The following is a 19,612-nucleotide window of genomic DNA, read 5'->3' as shown; positions in this document are numbered from 1 at the left end:
ATAGATGTCTGTTTTCCTCTTCTTTCTTTCTCTCTGCCTTTACCAGTAATATGATATGATTTTTTTTTTAGTTAAGTAATTAATTTTTTATTAAGGTATTTGAAGTAGTAGTATTTAGGGAATGGGAAAGGATAGAAGGAAGAGGAAAGGGAAGACAGATAAAGGGATGTCATCAAACAGTAAAGTAAAAAATAAGTCCATAATTGGTATAAGTATTTCAACTTTACAAGGATGAATGTTTATATAAAGGAGTGGACTTTAAAGGCTATAATAGTGGCTGCTTTGAATAGTGACTAGTACCCCATGTGTACTCTGTCAACTTGTTGTTTCAGTTGTAAAAGCCAAACAACTGTGGGCTTTTACAAAGATGTTACAACATAAACAGTAATCACCTTCTTTATTTTTGTTCAATCTTGCGGCACAAAGGGTGCGCGTTCTTTCCCCCCCTAACTGGGGTGTGCAGGGCGTCTGGATGATACGAGTCATTGTCTTAGCGAGGTATGAGGTTCCCGTTGGTGCTTGTTGTCTGACAGAACATGTGGGGCCCTTGCTCCTGCCTGTTGAATGTCAACAAGCTGGGCTGCAATATTGCACTGCTGTCAGCTGCAAAGACATTCAAGGTCATTTGCTCATTGGAAGGGAAAAAAAACTCCCTAACAGAGAGAATCTCTGTAGGGTTATGACTGGCTAATGTGCCAGTGGATTACTACAACTAAGACTAATTTAAAGGTGAGATCAGAGCAGGTAAATCACCTAATTAAAGCTACAGTAGAGTGTGGATTTCGGTTGAAAGCTGAATAGCCTAAATGTTACAAGGCTTAGAGTTGAGTGCTTACTCTGTTAGCATCCAGATGAAGGTTAGTCCTCTCTGCAGACATGTTGCAGATGTCTGACAGCGGTATTTGGGGGAAGCCTTTGGGTTTTGAGGAAGAGGCCATGCAGGTGCAGAGTATGCTTGCACCATGTCAGCACTTGCCTCCGCTGAGACACTGTACTGTACTAACTTCATTGTCAAAGTTTTTATTCTTCTCAATGCGGTGATGACTGTGATTTCTTCCAACCATACGGCAAGCCTGTCAGTGTTTTCACCCCGACTGCGTCCCTTCAAGCAGCTGCCCCTAAGATGTCTGGCCAAATAGTTAGATCCCTCATAGGAAAACTGGAAAGGGTGTTTTCTAGCCAGAAACCTGGCAGTGTGTAAAGGCATTTTAAAATAAATGCAATTATTCCACTGCTCTCTCCATAATTTTAACCAGACAAGACAAACAGCAGGATATTTGGACATTTGATTACTATTTAATAGCTGCTAAGATTTTCTCCATGGGGCTTCTGGGCCTTTAAAAATGACTTCATTTTGATGTCTCTTGGTTGTCCAGAACAAATTGAAATCGTGTGCTTTTCTGAAGCCTCATGTGGTTCTTAAGCCCTGTCTGTTTGAGAAAGCGCTGTACACTGACATCTTTAGGAAAATAGAGAAAGATAACTACTCCAAATGAGGAAAGTTGCTTTGTCACACTATACTTTTGAAAAGTTATTATAAATAAATTGCATATATAAATATAATTATAAAGATGTTGTCATTAGTGATAATGTGTGGCCTGGGTTTATTACTCCTTCTGTCTTAGTGATCAGATCATATTCTGGTCATTTTCATTTTCACTCCATTTGTTTTTTTAAGCCTATTTTAACTGTGTATTTTGAAGTTGAAGGTTTTTTGTATAAAAGAATATGACACAATGATACTGCCACCACAAGATTGGCGCTGAGATTCACCCATGGAGGTGTCAGGCATTAATCTGTTTGTCTTTAGCCAGACTTGCAACTGTTCCAAGTCTTTTCTGAGATACTGCTATGTCAGATGTGGCAGTTTTCCTATAATTTTGAGGTTAAACGTAAAGAAACAGAGATGAAAGTGACAGGAATGATAAAAGAAAATAAGGGGTTTTTAGTATATACAGTAAAAGTTTTCAGGTACATTTTTTAACTTGTGTCTTTGCCAGTTCATGGCACTAGGATTACCACTGGTCGTCTATTGAGCTCTTTTTGTTTGTTCTAGATGGACGACCACAATGGGAAGTTGAAGCAAAAATAATCCGTGAGAAATCTCAAGGAGTAAGTAGTCATTAATTTACAGCATTTTGACTGTAATATTTACTCTAATGAACTTGTTTGTTTTAATTTCTTTTGCACTAGTATTTGCATTGTATCATATGGTATTATGTTCTGTCTGCAATAAGTGTATGTAAATGTAAATTTTTTTGGTTTGTAGTCGTGCATCATGGTGGAGGTCCCTCCCTACCACAGTAAGACTGTGGGTTCAGCTGTGCAGGTGCAATTTTATGTCTGCAATGGCAAGCGGAAAAGGAGCCAATCACAACGCTTCACTTACCTTTCAGGTGAGATTCAATGTTTTTTTTTTTTTTACTTACAACTGCTACAGTTTTAAAAACCCTTTGGACATCACAGGTTAGGCAAACTGGTCCAGTTTTGCCAATCTTGTGCTGTTTTAGGTGCTAAAGTATTTGAGTCCCTAAGTAACTTATTTCCCAGATATTTACACAAAGAGATTCTCTCAAGCTTTAATTTGCGTTCCTTCGGGCGTTTTGCATCCTGCTGTAGTTAATCTCCCAAGGTAATAACAAGACAGTTGACTGACAGCAGAGACAGTTGTAACGTGCTCATCGTGTTGCACACTTCTCCACACGGGCTTCACTAACCCCATTTCTCTTTCTCTCTCCAAAGAAAGCATTGCTGTGGTTTAGAGGGGGCTCTTCCACTAACAATAACATTAACACCTGCCAACTGTTTTTTTGAAGCCTACCCAAACTACGAAGAACACCCTTTTTGTCTCTCACATGTACTGTATTTGCATAGGGTTTTGTGATGCAGATCTTTTGCTATCCAGGAAACTTTTACTATACATGGACCATGTGTTGCGGTTTGATATAATTATTTTATTTAAGGAAACTCAGGGTTTATGATATTATGATTTAAAAGTTTCCTTAATGTTTTTCATTATTGTCAAATTCCTCCCTCGCTATTTGATATTGTTATTGTTTTTTTTTTTCCCTCTTGAAGACAGTCAAACTGAAAACACCGTTGGCGGAATATAATGACATGTGAGCATTTTGTGCAACATATCTAAACCCTGAGTTTACCACAACAGTGTATGTGTGTGTGTGCGTGTGTGTGTGTGTGTGTAAGCGTATAAGCGGCCTTGCCCCTCCACCCACCCAGCCTTTTCTGTTTGCAAGCACGCCCACTCGGCACAGACAGTTCCTGTTTTCACCGTTGACGGATTAGGGCAGCCAATAAGAGCAGAGGAAAGTAACCCTGCACTGTCAGTCAAGCCGGGTCGCTGACACCACTAGTGTCACCACGGATACCGCCTGCTTTATTGTGGCAAAAAAATCCTCTCCCAATCATTCGTGTTTCATGTCTCATCGTGGGCTGGGCTGCAGAGGCCCTGGCCCAATTTGAGGATGAATTTGAAAAAAATTTACATGTTAATACAGAAAATTAGAGGACTAAATGCCTTTTGTTCCTGCTTTGTATTTTTAAATTGCAGCATTGTCAGGCAGTCATCAGTATGCTCACTTTTGAGGCTGTACCACCCTGACTTTAATTATGTTCCATGTTTAAATATATTGTACTTTACCCTTCCCTTACCCTTGATATCCCTCTGGCTCTACTTTTAGCCAAAATAAACCCTGTTTGGCCTTTTCGTGCCCCTTGCCTCTCAATCCCAGGGGCAATGATGATGAGGTGAGTAGAGGGCACGATCAGTGAACTCGTTTGTTCTGTTGGTCTGATCTGGGCTGCAGGGCATTCAGCTCCTCTTCCCCACACAACATTTCACATGATGGCACACGGACTGACAACATATGCTCTCCCTCTGATTCAGAGCTGGATAAAAATAAAACTCACTGTCACAAGGCACCAGATTGGGAAATAGGTTACCAATTGGCATAGCAGTGCTGTGAGCTGTCACAGTGAAAGGGAATGGCCCCATTTACTATCAAAATGTCACTTGGTTTTTGGTAGGCTTTTTTCATCTGGAAAGAGACCCATTTCACAATCTATACATGTTCACCGCTTCTTATGACCTAGTTTGAAACATTTAAACTCTAAAGCCACAGATTGAGGGTTGAGAATAAGGAAAAACTTGAAATAGCTACAACCTTTTTTAGCTGGTTGAAGTCGCGGGACTACTGTACCTTAAGCAAAAATAGCAGTGACACTGTTGATGTTGCAATGCAGTGACTTGACAAGTGTATAGATTACGTGTCTTTTCTTTCTGCTCTTGCAGTATTTGATTGATAGGCGTAACTGACAATGTGGTTTTTCTTCTGTTCTTTCATCCTGTCTGTCTTTCCTCTTTCGTCACATCTCTCTTCCTCCTACTCTCTGTGTATACCTCTCTCCCTCTAGTCATGGTGAAACAGGAGCACAGAGAGGAGCTGGACCTTCCTGCAGTACCCCCTATGTCCATGCCCCTGGCACATGCTGCCAGTCTGGTGCGCACCCAGCTGCCTTCTCCTGAGCAGGGCCACCCATCGGACAACCTTCTGTCCAGCTCCCCTCATGGCCTGGCTACAGGCTCTGGACCTGGCCTGCTACCCCTGCAGGCCCCTTGCTCCTCCTTGGGCTCCCCGTCTTTTCAGCACCTGCCTCACCTTCAGGGTCGCAGTTTGCACCACCCCCCTGCAGACTGCCACATGACGTTCCACCCAAGCTCTGCCCCTGCTCCTCTTCCTGCTCCTCCCCGGCCCTCCTACCAGCCTATGCAGCACAGCCACAGTCACGGTCATAGCCTGCCCTTCAATGGCCAGTCCAGTCTTCCTCCTCAGGGCTATGAGAGGATGCCCTTTCAGCACAGCCCCAGTGCAGCGTCACACCCAATGGGCATGGGAATGGTGTACTCTTCCTCCCCTTGTTCCTCACCATCAGCTCCTTCCTCTTCAACTACCAACCCCATCGCTGGGTCTCCCCAAAGCCAGCAACCCCTGCTCACCCCCTCATCCCCACACCTCCCCACACTCGGAGGCTATCACTGCTCCCCGAATCCCACCCAGGTGCCCTCTCCCGGCAGCCACCCCCTTGTGGGGCAGCACTCCTCCCAGCTGCAGAGGGCTATGGGCTACCATCCGGTAGGTCAAAGGTCAGCCTCCTGCCCCACACCGTCCAGTGCCCCTCCTCCCCGGATGATCCCCTCTCCGCACTCTGGGCCTTCCTCCCCTCAGCTCCACTCGCTGCCCTACCAGTCTCCCACCTCATCCTCCCCCACCTCTTGTGGCAGTCCTCTGGGGCTGCTGCAACAGCAGCATTCGGGGCAGCCTTCTCCTCAAGCTACAAGCCCGGTCATGGCTAGCCTGTCCCCAGCTGCAGCAGGGTCTCTGGTTCACCCTCTAAGCCCGCAGGGGCCCTTCCCCTCAGATGGGGAGAGGCTGAACATCAAACAGGAGCCAGAGGACAGGGAGCCCACTTTCCGTTCCATCGGCCTGCAGGACATCACGCTGGACGATGGTAACATATTTATTTATCATATGTGTATCTGTAACAACAAAATCATTTTGCATTTTTCTTCTGTGGGTCAGTGTCTACCTGTTTTCTTCAACAAGCAGAAAAGCACTGAGATTCATCAAGAGCAATGACGTTAAACTAACTTCTCTGCTGTAATTGGTCAGTTCATGAAAACACACCACAGGACAGCGATAAAATGTTATTTGAACTTGTTGCTCATGGAGGCAGTTACACAAAACAGACGAGGCCTTCAGAAATAGACACTTGTTCATATTTGGTTGCAAGCACTCTAAAAGAGTTTAAAAGAAGAGAAGCTCAGACAAAGACACCCAGTGGACTACTAGGGCCGAGCGATTTGGGGGAAAAATCTAATTGCGATTTTTCTGCCAGATATTGTGATTACGATTCGATTTGCGATTTTTTTTTATTTAAGTTTTGCTAAAGTTCAGTATTCACTGCCAGTCTGTTTTTGAACCAGGCAGGAAGTCAGACACAGAATGGCGGAGAGAATCCGGTCGATTTTTAAAAGAAAACACCCTTTGCAGACTCCCGATCGTACATCAACAATGAACACAGTTAAAACAAACAAAAAAAGAAACTATTTAACTATGTAGCCTTCTTACCAATAGTAGACAAGCACAAAAATCAAGGACAACTGAACAAATAAGCAAAATCGGAACAAGTCAGCAAAATCAGGCAGTCAAAACGCTCTTATTCTGAAATGCTCCATGTGGGATATGTAACGTCAGCATGCAGAGAGCGGACGAAACAGGCGCACAGAGAGCTGTTATCCGTAGTTGAAGCACACAAAATGAGAAATTAGCAACACGTTAAGAACGTGTAGTCTAAATGCTCCGCTGCTGAAACAGTTAAGTGTGAGTTGACACCGGACAAAACCGCCGCAGAGCCGCTGCGTGTGTCTGTCCAGCTGGAACCATGATCCCATGTTTTTCTCTAGTTTTGTTTGTAAAAACGTACACCCCCTTTGTCCGGTCTGATTGGTGAGTAGGACCATAACAGGAGGCGCATGGAGCTTGTGATTGGCGAGCAGATCTGTCACACAAGGAAGACAACAGAATGAATTTGGAACTGTATGACTGTTTAAAACAGGTCAGATGTGCTGTGTAATTAACCTACATTTTAATCGCCGTCTTCACAGTTAGCTAATCGCGTTCTTTCAAATCGCCATTTCGATTTGAAAACGATCATTCAGCCCTATTGTCTACCTTTCACTGTGTCTTGCTCTGTGTGTAAATACATGTCTTTGCTCCGAATCTATTTCTTCAGTTTTCTGTCAGTTCAGTCTTTCGGCTCTCCTCACCCTGCCCCTTAACACGAGATATTTAAACAGCGCGCCCATCTGTGATTAATCTCATTTTCAGTCTAAAACAAGGGGCAGCTGAGGGATAAAATTTACCCTACAATATTTCACATGCGAGATAAATTTGTATCTGATGATGTAAAACAATACAGAGCACCAGATGTTGTATTTTCAAGGGGCTGAAAACTTGATGCCTGATTATGGTGATAGCATTTCATCTGTCATTGCAACGCACTGTTGTGCACACAGGTTCATTATCGAGGGGTCCTGTGACTTAGTATTGGGTAACATAGACACAATGGGGCTGATAACTATAGTATCATATTAAAGGGCCTAATTGTAAACCGCTAAGCTTCTGTATCTCTGGCAGCAGTTTGGAGATTAATTACACATTGTTTTTTGGCTTCTTGGAACTGGGGAAAGCACGAGGATCATTTTGTGCTACTTGCAAAGGCTGTAGCTAGAACACAGAGAATACAGTTGTGTGCTGCTGCAGTAATTACATCCTGTGTGTGTTTGTGTGTATGTGAGCGTGTGTGTAAGTGCGTTAACATCTGTAATTACCATGCTCTGGAGAACTTGTTGACTTAACAATTGACCGTGAAGTCAACGCATGCATTTAGCAGTTTTTTCTCTCATCCATGAACTCTACTTCTTTACCTAAATTATGTGTGTCGCACTGTTCTAAATCATCCGCCTGCTTGCCTGCCGCCTTGTTTGTTAACCCCATATTCAAATGAGGGTCCTAAAGGCTCAGGGTTAATAAATAGCCCTGGCGAGGCTGTGTCAGGGAGGTGTGATATTGTGTGCAAGCAAGGGGCAGCCTAATTAACACAGAGCCATTGTCAATAAGTCATGTGTGAAAGGCCAACAATCACTGAGGTTCATCAGTGCATAATACTTATGCATACACACTCGCTAACACCCATTTAAACAGTTAATCTGTGTGAAAAAAAGCCTGATGACGAAGATTTTCTGTCGTTTCTGCCTTTTTTACAGGCTCACATGTGGACGCATGTATGCGCTCATAAAATCTGTTTACTCAGAAGTCTTCCCATCGCATGTGCAGAGACAGACACACAGCCACTCTGAAAGTAGCTGGCTGCACTCAGACTGACAAAAAAGTGTGAGAAAAGTTTGTGAGTGACACAGTTCAGCCGGGAATGTAAGCTCTCCCTCTGAGCCCATGGCTAAAAATAGATTTCTGTGCCAGCCCAGCTCTGTAGGCCATGTTGTGAAGTAGCAACGTGAAGCTTACACCCGGCTCTGAGTTTTAGGAGGTCGCAGCACACTCTATTAAGTAGACCATATTCACCCCAGTTTGACAGACTGACAGATCAGGGTGGGAACAAATGCAATGTATGTCAAAGTAGAGTAGCAAAAACAACATATAAATTTATATTGCATAAAAGATACACATATAAAATGCATAATACACTTGTAGATGATGGTTTAAAGATGTTCATATATAATAATAATCCAGAATGAATCCATAGAGCGATTATACATAATTAACATTTAAAGGCAGTGCATCTTGTCACTGTGGCTGGCTCTGATTAATGTGGTTAGAATAGGGGAAACCAGCCTTCTGATCTACCATGAACATTTCACCCTTTAAAACAAGCTTTAGACATTTGAGAATGTGGATGTGTCACCTTCCTGCTGTCTCCACTTTATTTTTCCTTTTAAATATATCTTTTAGTAAAATATTCCATCTTTTGTGAAAAATCTGTCCGTAAATGGTCTTCTGACCTGTAAAAAACTTAGACTGAATCATTGCTTTGCATATCATACAAACATTATACATGAAATAAGCTACTGCGGTAGTGTCACAGACATGTGTCAGTGGCACTAGAGGGAATACGAATTTGAAGAAAACTGCTCTGGTTAGCAAGCAGATGGCCCTTGTGACGCACACCAGAGTATGCTTGAGGTGTGTGTGTGTGTGTGTGTGTGTGTGTGTGTGTTAGATGGGGTATTGTGTTTGCGTGTATCTGTTTGATGTTGTGGCTCTGTAAGTGTAGTGTGTGTGTGTGTGTGTGTGTGTGTGTGTGTGCGTGTGTGTGTGCGTGCGTGTGCGTGCAAAGCAGGAGACACAGGAGGTGAGAAGACAGACTGACAGACAGATGGACAGACAAGGTCAGGATCCAACCCCACTCCAGGGTCACTCAGCCGAGACATTCAATCTGAAATATACCTGGCATCTGAGATTAAACTTTTATATAATTTATATTGGATAATTAAAGTCTTTTTTACAGTATATTCTGTGTATTTTAAATTGTCCATATCAACTAAATGAGGTGGTGCAGTTGAAACTGGACTTAATCCAAATATTAAATAACATATCCAATTTGAAATGGCGTCTTTGAAATGGAATGTCCACCAAATGGACAGCAAGGGGCTTTATTTTGACTATGTTTTACAGTGAAAAAAGCAGCATGGGACATAACCGAGCGTCGCTAAAATGTGCAGCTTTGTGTGTTTGTACTGCTTTGATGTCTAAATCAAAACAGAACAGAGTCAGGTTGGGTGCAGTTATCACAAAATATTATCAGAGACACATTTTTCATGATTTTTGTCACATTTTGCCATGGCATGTCAGTACCTACACAAAAAAACAAATACAGATTCCATTCACTACAGGACTTAAGGATAAACAGGTGTGGATGATTGATGGACTTTTACTGTTTTTGACTATCAGCCAGGTTCCCCAAAGCCCTGTAAAGGTGTGTGTTTGGCCATCATCACAATAGTGGCGTGAAGCATGGGTCCTTCTACGACGATCACAGCTGTCATGATGACAGAATCTGAAACCCCTGTGTAGCTGATTTGTGAATTTAACTGATTAATCTACACATGACGATCTCTATGCTTACAGAGCACTGATGGGAAGGGATAGCACGAATGTGTTTGTCTGTGCGTGTGTGTAAGCAGTTACTGTGGTGTCGGTAGTGTGTGTTCACAACAATAGCTGGTCTTTTGTCTGCCCTGCCCTGCCCAAATGCACAGCTGCCTCAGACTGCGAGCTATGAGGGTTAATAATAGGCCAAATGCTCTGCTGCCTGCACTCGTTGAGGGAGTAACACACGTTATCCTGTAGATGTAATCAAATATACAAGGCAGTGTCCGTGCAGTCACATCTTTTAAAGATACGTTTTTATTGTTCTGTTTTTCTGTCTTTATAAGTGCACAGACTGTGTAGAAATAGGCTGAAACTTCCAGGAGCTGTTGCTAAAAAAGTTGTGGCACCACATATTGTTGGGCACAATCACTCCTCACGTGTTGTTGACATTTTAATTTCACAGTCAGACTTTTTATTTAATTTAACGGGCTACATCACTGTTACTCAGAGACTTGCACACTGCATTTTCTAAATGTAAAGATCCATTAAGCAACATTTTAGAAATTTGCTTATTTGCTTCGGTGCCCAGAGTTAGATGAGAAGATAAAAATGGTCTGTCTGAAGGTGACAAAATCCACTTAACATCTACGGCTATGTGCCGGACTACTTCTGGGCTGGATGCAGTCACTTAATGAAGCCTATTCTGGTTGCCTGGCAAGACACACAAACTGCTGTAAAGCCACAAGTTGTTTTAGCCAGTTAGCACAAAGGCTAGAAACAAGCAAGATGTAAAATGTTACTGAACTTTAGAGGTGCTGGTAGGCAGATTTTGTTACCTTACCCTCACCTAAGTAGCTCTTTGTAAAGTGAAAGGCTTGTCAGCACTACCAACCCTGCTGAAAATCAACAGCAACGTCCCAGTCTCTTCAGTTTTAAGTCTCCTTCAGCTGCTCTCTGCCCACCATCTGACCGTATGCTTGAATGTTACAAAATGGCAGAGAGCTGTAAATGAGTAAAACAAGTGAGTGGTGAAGAGGCCAACGTCTAGCAATCCAAAAAAGACTTGGATGGTTTTCTCAGAAGTTGGCCGACCAGACCAGGGAGCAAACGCCAGTGAGTATTGGATTTACCTTTGACAGGTGGCGAGAAATACGACTACAGTTGCATCCAAAATGAAATTAAACATGAAATTACATTTGGAAGTGACCTTTAGTTTTTGGCTACCTTTTAAAATTATCTTGATTAACATTTTTCTTTTTGGGAAAAGGCTTGAAAAGTAAAAGTACAACTGCCTCCATTTATTGTAATGTAATAGCCATAATCATAGCTAAACAACCATCATCCAACAACAGTGTAAAACAGTAAAGTCATTTACAGTAAAAGCATTGGAGGGCTGGCAACTCTGGCTGGGCAGCTTTTTTATGAACACTGGAATTCATCACTAGAGATACTGCATCAGACTAATAAGGTTTTTTCCATTATGGAAGAAATGTAAACATATCTGTAGTTCATTTAACAGTGATTATTTGTATTAAACAACCAGAAAGAAATTGTCCTTTTTTTCTCTGTGTGTTCACATGTCGTGTGTGTATGGAACTAAGGCTTCACACCGCTGTTAACCAACCATAACAGTGTAATAACACAGAACTCTTGATTTGATGGCATGAAAAAACAACAGTGGAAGGAAAATACGTTTCCATCAAATGCTGTTGCTGCTGCTTGTTAAAAACAATGGCAAACATTTGCTGGTCTTTTCCCCTGAAACAAGTGGAAATGGACTTTCTTTGTCATCTTTCCATACAATTAAGGTCTTAGAGAGTGTAATGCAGAGGTCTTGGCAGAGGCTGGAGTCTGGTGTGGAGACTGTACTACCTTTTTCTTTAGACAGCAGGAGGGGAAGCCTGGAAATCCGTCAGTGGATGTGAACAGCATTTTAACTTTAAGTTCATGTTTCTGAATATAGAGCTACCAAATTATTATGAAAATGACCAGTGCTGTCTTTAATTGGATGGCAAGATTTTGTTTGTTGCATTGTTGGGGGCTCTTGTTTCTCTTCCTGAGTGTCAGTGTTGATTTGTGCTCGTCAGCTAAGCATCGAGCGCTGGTGTTTGACTGGAAAATGAATTCTCACCACATTTCTCATGGAGCACAAGTGAGGGCTTGACAGAGTGTGGTGAAGTAGAGGTCACTCCCCCTAGTAAATTTAGAGCTGCTGACATGTGCGTATGCAAGTGTGTGTAAACAATAAATTTTTCTGCGAACCTTGGGCGAGTTACCTTAGTGTGTTGCTGTTAAATTAGTTGATCGACGGAAAATTCATCTTCAGCAGTTTTTCAAACAAAAAAACAAAACATTCTCAGCTTCTCAAAATTGATGCTTTTCTTTGTCTTATGTGATAGTTAATTAAATATATTTGATTTATCTGAAGACATCATCTTGGGCTTTAATGAATTTTAACTGGTATTTTCAGTATTTTGTGATATTTTGTAGAACAATCTATTGATAATGAAAATAATGATTAGTTGTAATAGTTGTAGTAGACATTAATCAGAACTTTGCTCAAGTGAAAAACAAATTCAGTCTTTTAGTGAGCAGCTCTTGACCAACACCAATTAAATGGCAGGAAAAACTTTGTATTTGTGCTTTTGACACCAGAGACTCATCAGCTTCATTTTCTCTGCTGATGAAGATGAAGTCCTACAGTGTGTGTATTAATGGGCTTTGCCAATCTCCACAGGCGGCCATGTGGGCTCCAGTGGTTTCCTCCCTGTAGCCACTACTCTGAGTCCCGGATCAAAGGCGGGAGTCTTGTGAATCACTTACCGTCAGATCGAACGGGAAATCCACAGATGATTCACACAAATGAGTGACTTTGAGAAACTGACTTTTAAACGAGCTTCTCCGGTGTACTCTGTGCCCTCACCCACGCACTTACCTAACTCCATAAGTGAGATTCAAATAAAACAGAAAAGAATCACAGAGCAGCAGCAGAGTTAAACGAGTGAAGCAGAGAAAGTTTTATTGAGGCAGATCTGGAAGATTTCAATACAAGTTCCATCAACTGACCATCTATTTCCAATGTGTGTGTGTGTGTGTGTGTGTGATTGCTCAGTGGATTTTGACTCTCTCATACCTGAGGCTTTGTGAAGATTTCATTAGAGGGCCCTGCAAGTGGAAACTGTGTGCTTTGATATTCCCTCTTGCAGGCAAACCAAGTCTCTTGCCTCTTTCTGTTCCCTTTGCACAAATGTTTTCCATTGTGGCATGTTGTCTTCATTTGCTGGACTCAAGAATCAGTCAGTCTTTGAGTTGTTTGCTTAAGCCGCTCTGCCAGAGTAATGTTTTTTAAGCCTGGGTCAGGGAACTTTTTTCAATGTGTCATAGAGGGTTATGATAATTACCCATTTTCCATTTCGACAGCAGATATGTTTATTGTACTGAGTGTCCCTCTGCCTATTTCGCTTCTGTTTTGCATTATGAAAATCTTTTTAATATACCTCCTTCAACATGCACTTAAGAACCGAGGTCATGGGATTACCCAGTCCCAGTGGTCTCCTGCTAGACATGAAACTGTCTTTTGAGGGAAACATTTCATTCAGCACATGTCGATATGACAATACATTTGTTTTTAGAGGCACAGTTTGTTTTGAGGTTTGTTTTTTGAAAGGAGTTTTTGGGTTATATCTTTCCCAGATACATTTTGTGATATGAATCTGAACCCCTTTACTCTTATGACTGTTAAGCTGATGATACATGGAGCAACTTTTAGAGCAATCGTACAGGGCAACGTTGCCATCAATGATAATGAGTAAAGATTACTACCGTAATCCCCTTCCCCCACCATTCCGCCACCCACCCCGCACCGCCCCTATCTGTTAAAAACATAGCCGGACTTGCCACTAGCAAGATTACCCAGCAACATTGCTCAAAAAGTTGCCCCGTGTATCATCAGCTTTACTGTCCTACTCCACAAAGATTTAAGCCTTCCCCTCTTTTTGTCCTGCAGTTCCTCTTAAACACAAAGAAGCTTGCTCCTAAAGATTAGTATGAATATTTGTGATGAAATGTCCAAATAAAAACATTTAAAGTGCGCTGTATAGATGATAAGTATTTGAGTGGATGCAGAGATCACTTTGTATGTACTCTTTTAATTGTTGATATGTTACATTTATTGTTTACATGCGCACATGCATGGAGTATTAAAAGCTGTCAGCACCAAGAGGAAGGATCCATCTGATATGAGGCTACCTGAGAGCAGTAGTAGTATTAGTAGCAGTCGGCTGACTGCAGATGTATATTTTGACTAGGGAGCCCCCCTCCCAGTCATTTGAAGAGGATCTCCCTCCGGCTGAGCCATTCAGAGCCACACTTACTATGGCAGGCAGCGCTGAATCACCGGCTTTCTGTTGCTCTGTCATAAGCAATACCAGTAAATCTGAGAGGACACTATCAGCATATGAAACTCATCATAGGCTCGGCTCGACTCAAACCTCTCTTTCACTTCTGGATCATTGATGTGTGGAGCTCCAGTTTTAAATGAAGGCTTGTATGTGAAGCATAGATTATAGCTCATTGATATGGGAAAATTCAGTTTTATGCAAAAAAGTGCTTTCTGTGGGTTAAAACTTTTTTTCGCTTTGAGAGAAACTTTTACTGGATTACTGAGGTTTATTTTTTGTTTCTATTTTCATTATAATATTGATTCCTTTCTCGGTAGGACATCCAATCAGAAGGAAAGCAACAAAGCGTACGGGGCAGTCTCGTCTTTTCCATTGTCTGTTTTGAGACTATAAGTCTTTTTTCAAACGGCCTCAAATCAAGTTGTCCAAATTTACATCGAGCGCAGCTGTAATAGCGAGAGTGAAGACTTAAGAAAATGTATCTGACAGATTGCGTAGGGAAACCTCTTCTGGCACCGTTTTTTAATGAGAAAACCGAGTGAATCAAATTGAGACGAATTAGTCTAAAGTTGCGTTTGATTGAGTCATGGGTTTTCAGATTGTTTTGTGCTCTCTTTGTCTCTCCTGACTTATTTATCATATGTCAATAGGTTAATGTTTGCCTCTGCAACAATCTGATCAGTACAGCGGAAAGTGATATGTTTTTGCAGACGCCCACTTAATGTTGGTCGGTCGCGCTTCGTTGCTCATATTCCTGTGGTGTTAGAGCAGATTCACTCTCATCAATCAACAGAGCTACAGAGTTTGCCACATGACATTTTAGCTGTGCAGAAGGCTATGACAGGCCCGTAAACATCGCTCTGTGATTGACTCAGTAATTTAATTATCAAATTGTTCCAATTAGAGCTTTAAACAGACAATGATGGATTTAGAAAGAAATGTGCACACTCATTTGTGGTATTTTATACATTCGTTTTGTAATATAAGAGTGAAATATAAAACATTTCTTAGCTACATTTCATTTAATCGGTGTAGAGCTTGCACAAAAGAAGCCCAATTGCTAAGTTTTAGTTTTTTTCGATATATCCTTTAACAGCTACAAGATGCTTTATTTTAAGAAAAGTTGCACCACTTTGAAAGGTCACGGCCTTTAAAGGAGATCTGTAATCCTCCATCACAATTTTACTTCACCGATGGATGTGTGTGACAAAATCGATAAACTGGCCAACTTGTTATACATTGCACCTCCATTCTGTATATACAGAGGTAATTGTTTGCTTCGACAGTCACAGTGTCGTCTCATAAGTGCGTGGTGGTGTGATTGTGTGTGAACATGGTTGACATGGGAAAGGAAGAGCCTCCCACGCTAACAGGATGATGTGAGTGATGGTGGCCAGACACAAAAGCAAGCAGCAGAAAACACAAATAAAACAACAGAATGTACACTAAATGAAAAGTGTTGGTCCTGAAACTGTAACAGAAATGAGGTGTTAAAAGAAACATCGTGCAGTTAGTACACAAGAGAAACTGACTTAGAGCACACTGTAGTTTGAGGCAGAGAGGATGAAATTGTGAAAACAGATGGGAAGTAAACACCACAAATATGAGCACTATTAAAGTTTAGTGAATTTATGAAAGCTGTGTTGCTTAATCAATACATTTGTTTTATTTTACAGCGATCTTTTCACTCTCTGCATCATCAAATTTAAATATGGTTTCTTTTATCTTATGAAACACACACTTGGCTTGGGTTCATTTGCTCATCATTGACTCAGTCACCCCCTGCCCCCACTACATTTTTTAACAGTAATACATGTGTGTCATAAGGCCTGGGGAGTGTGCGCTTTTACAGTACATTTGCACAAGTGGACAGAGATAGATGGAGAAGAGAGGAGTCACGTTTTGACTGTCGTGTACAGACAGGTCTGCTTGTAAACCTCTGTTGTAAAGTTCTCTGCTGCACCCTCCCAAACAAGTTTGCCCAGCCTGATTTGTGCGCGCCGTGTTTCGGACCTGAAGGGAAATCACACGAAAGAAGTCGCAGGGACTAAAACTCAACGCACGCCTATTGTTACAGTGGAAAAGAAACAAAACCTTCACCACATTTTCCATGAATTCCACACAAATGAAAGTATTTGAAGTTGATTTACTTCACTGCAGCATTTTTTTTTTTACTAGCTCCCTGCTGTGTCTTTTGTGGTCCCAGTGTGAATACTGAATGGAGGCAGCAGCTGTAGAACAATCACACGCGCTGGCTGAAAAAAAAACAACAACCCGGCAGCAACTCACAGAATGAGATGTGTGTTATTTATTTAAAATCGTGCTCTAACTGAGTCGGTGGAGTAATTAACCTTGCTGCGCCTGAGTGCCACTCCGGGCTCGACGGCATGTTTTTTTAACAAAAGATTGGTTTTACATAGTCCTTTTGTCATGCTTACAAACCCCATGAACAGGCCTGAGGAAATGTACTGAACCACCATTAAAGCTCTAATGAAGTAACGGACAGACCCGCTGGAGTCAATGTGCTGTGGTAACTGGTAACAGTCGCTGGACTCAAGCAAAGGTCAGAAGTGGAACATTTAGTGAATGGAATAGTTTCTCTCATTTGTTATGTCAGGGTTGATTAAATCTAACGTCAGAGCTGTGACCTTTGGGTTTGCCAGTTTGGTTGAGTTTTTTCCACTTTGAGCCCGTGGCTGGTTAAGTTTGAGCTCTCAGTGTTGTGAGCAACTCAGTGTGGACCAGTTCTGCCCTCTGCTGGCCAGACATACAAACCTCTGCTGAACTTCATTTCCAGAGGTGACGGGATGATGAAACCTTACAATACACGCTCAAGTGAATTATATATTAAATAAGTAATATTAAGTGTATTTCTGTTTGTTTTTTTCTCTTCACAGTGAATGAAATCATTGGCAGAGACATGTCCCAGTCCCCCAGCACTCATGGTCCTTCATCAGCACACAACCAGTCATAGCTCAGCCCACTCAGGCCCTGACGCAGCCTTTCGGGTTGTGAACCATCCACTCCAGCTCTAAACCCTGCGGCTCCAACACTGACCCCGGGCCCCGGATCCAGGTGCTGGTCCTGTCTGCGATGGGACAAGAGGGCATCGAGGAGATAAGAAAGACTGTGGTCAAATACAGAATACGACTGGAGATTCTGTTAAAGTTCTTATGGACCTGCTAGACCACCAAGCCGGACAAGAGGACACTCTCATATGTCATTCACACTCATTTGCGACACAGAACTGGTCAGATTAAAACAGGAAGGTGAGCAGGAGCCATGTCGAGTTACACCGAGGTTGAAATGGTTGCAGAATAACGAGGATTAATAAGATGTGACCCCGTCTCCCTTCACTAGACGTGTGCCTGACTTTTCCGAGCGGCGCTGTCTTCCTGACCAATCAGCTGTCAATGATTTTAGGAGCACTCACTTTTTCAAATAACCTTCTTCCGGGGAGACAATCCAATGGCGTGTGTTCCCCTCCTCCCCCCTCACCAGCATTGACCCACGTGAATGAAGACGTCTTGAGACATATAAGAATAAGCGCACTGTGCTCTCACAGGAAGCCAGATCTCAGAATCAAAACATTCTGCGTTTGCCTGAGTGAGCATCAGCAACGTGTGGCGTGATGTGACCATGCAGCAAAACTAAACACACATGGAAGGCAGAGATTATAGACTTGCGGAGCTTCTAGAAAAATTTATTATTAGTCGTAAAATTGAAATACCAAATTCAAATTAAAACCAGCCTGAATGATCTGAATTTTAATGATCAGTAAAAAAAAAAAATAAATAAGTTTCAGAAAATGTTGCAGTATCGACGCTGGTCTGGGATCTGCAACCTGCAACATTCCACAACTTTTAGTAACCTTGCAGCCGTGTAGATATCTGTACATGAATCCCCCCTCCCTTCCTCTTTCTGTCTCTTCTGTTTTGTCTTTATGTCCTCCCTCTCCTGTGTTAACTGATCTTCTTGTTGAACAAACGCCTTATTAACACCTAGCAGCTTTGTTAGCGAAAGCTTTTTGATGTTATTGTTTTGCACAGCTAGCTTTGACTGTAAAAATTTTTGGACACAGATGTGCGACTTGGATCACGTGGGTACGACTTCATGAATCCTGATGAGGGGTGAGTGAGTGACAGGACTCAGCTAGCCCTCTTGATCGTTTTCATTCAAAGATATTTAACGGCGCCCGTTAATTCCACATTACAGAGGAGTGTTTTTATGAATCTGCAGAGACAAACCTCTCTGAAAATTCTTTTCATGCAATAACTCCCCCAGATCTCCCAGGGGCCCTTGTGTGCCTTCTGATTCCTAACAGCCACCATGGTGATGGTGTGACAGCCTAGGCGACACATAATGAGAAATATTCTGAAACGTTTTTTATACGTAAAGATGTCTATATATTGCATTTATGTGTTGTTCCCTCCTTCGGTAATGATAAAGTCCCAAAGTCTGAAGATCAATATCTGGATTTAACAGGGTCTTCCACATGCCCGTTTGCAACAATCAATGTTTGCTATTCACAATCAAAGACTTCTCCTTAATTGTATCCAGAATTTTGTCTGTTCTTGATGATTTATACATTAATTACTACTCTGACCAACATGCAGCGCCTGTACGGCAGCAATAACATGGTCTGGAGAAAGGAGAAAATGTTTCAGTGTTTCAGGCATGTTTGTAGTCAGGTGTGACGTGGATGTGAACAGACAGAGACTGATTCTGGCGCAAAGATTTCCATTGGCTTTTTTATTTTAATTTTTTTTGCCTTAAGCTTGACAATGATGCTCCTGCGTGTGAGAGCTGAGGAGTGTTGCTTTTGACGATTTGAAGTCAGTTTCCAGGTGAAAATGATTCTGCTATGCATTCAAATTCTGCCTAATGCCTTTAAAAATGACAGAGAGAAAAAAGACAAAAAAAAGACCTTGATGCCTATAGAAGTAGACTGTAGACTTGTTGTAGATGCTTGATTGATTCTGTTAGCATCCTGGAATTGTCCATCAGCCAATCTGCCTTGTCAAAGACGCAGTGTAAGCATCTTAATAGGATCAGTTGTGTGTGAGTGAGAGAGTGTGTGTGTGTGTGTGTGTGTGTGTGAGTGAGTGGATGGTCGATGTTTGTACCAAATATGCTGTATAGAAGACAGGAATTTTTAAGAGTCCTATTTTCAACAAAAGAAGCACACAAATATATTTAGGCTATGCAAACTATAACAGCAGCAAATGTGAGGTATGACATTAAATATGAAAAATGAGATTATAAACTTTTTAATAAAGTTGCTTCACAGAACGGAAAGGAGGAAAAAAAAGCAGTCAGATAGTGAGAGTATCATGTCACTATGTAATCTATTAGGATGCCTTAACTCTTGGTTTGAAAACCAGTTTGTCAGTGTGTCTGTATGCTGTTCTGGGTTGATTTTTTTTTCCACGACTAAGACATAAGTCAGCAAACTATTATTATTCATTTTTATTTGTTTTTTTTGGGGGGGGGGGGGGGGGGGGGGGGGGGGGGGTTGGGGGGGGG

General features: G+C 41.9%; 1 protein-coding gene across 2 annotated transcripts in view; it reads left to right on the top strand.

Moving 5' to 3' along the window:
* Positions 1-19,564, top strand: part of nfatc3a (nuclear factor of activated T cells 3a) — a 70,332-nt gene extending 50,768 nt beyond the window's left edge. For both annotated transcript variants that reach the window (XM_046032623.1, XM_046032624.1), the window contains 2 exons: positions 4,432-5,526; positions 16,984-19,564. In XM_046032623.1, the coding sequence (XP_045888579.1) occupies positions 4,432-5,526; positions 16,984-17,060 (1,172 nt within the window). In that variant the 3' untranslated portion in view covers positions 17,061-19,564. The remainder of the gene's footprint in view (positions 1-4,431; positions 5,527-16,983) is intronic.
* Positions 19,565-19,612: the final 48 nt, after the last annotated feature.

The sequence above is a fragment of the Micropterus dolomieu genome, linkage group LG20, assembly GCF_021292245.1.
Source record: "Micropterus dolomieu isolate WLL.071019.BEF.003 ecotype Adirondacks linkage group LG20, ASM2129224v1, whole genome shotgun sequence".
In the NCBI taxonomy this organism is placed as follows: domain Eukaryota; kingdom Metazoa; phylum Chordata; class Actinopteri; order Centrarchiformes; family Centrarchidae; genus Micropterus; species Micropterus dolomieu.
The sequence above is the reverse complement of the archived record's forward strand: the minus strand, read 5'-3'. Positions and strand labels throughout refer to the sequence as shown.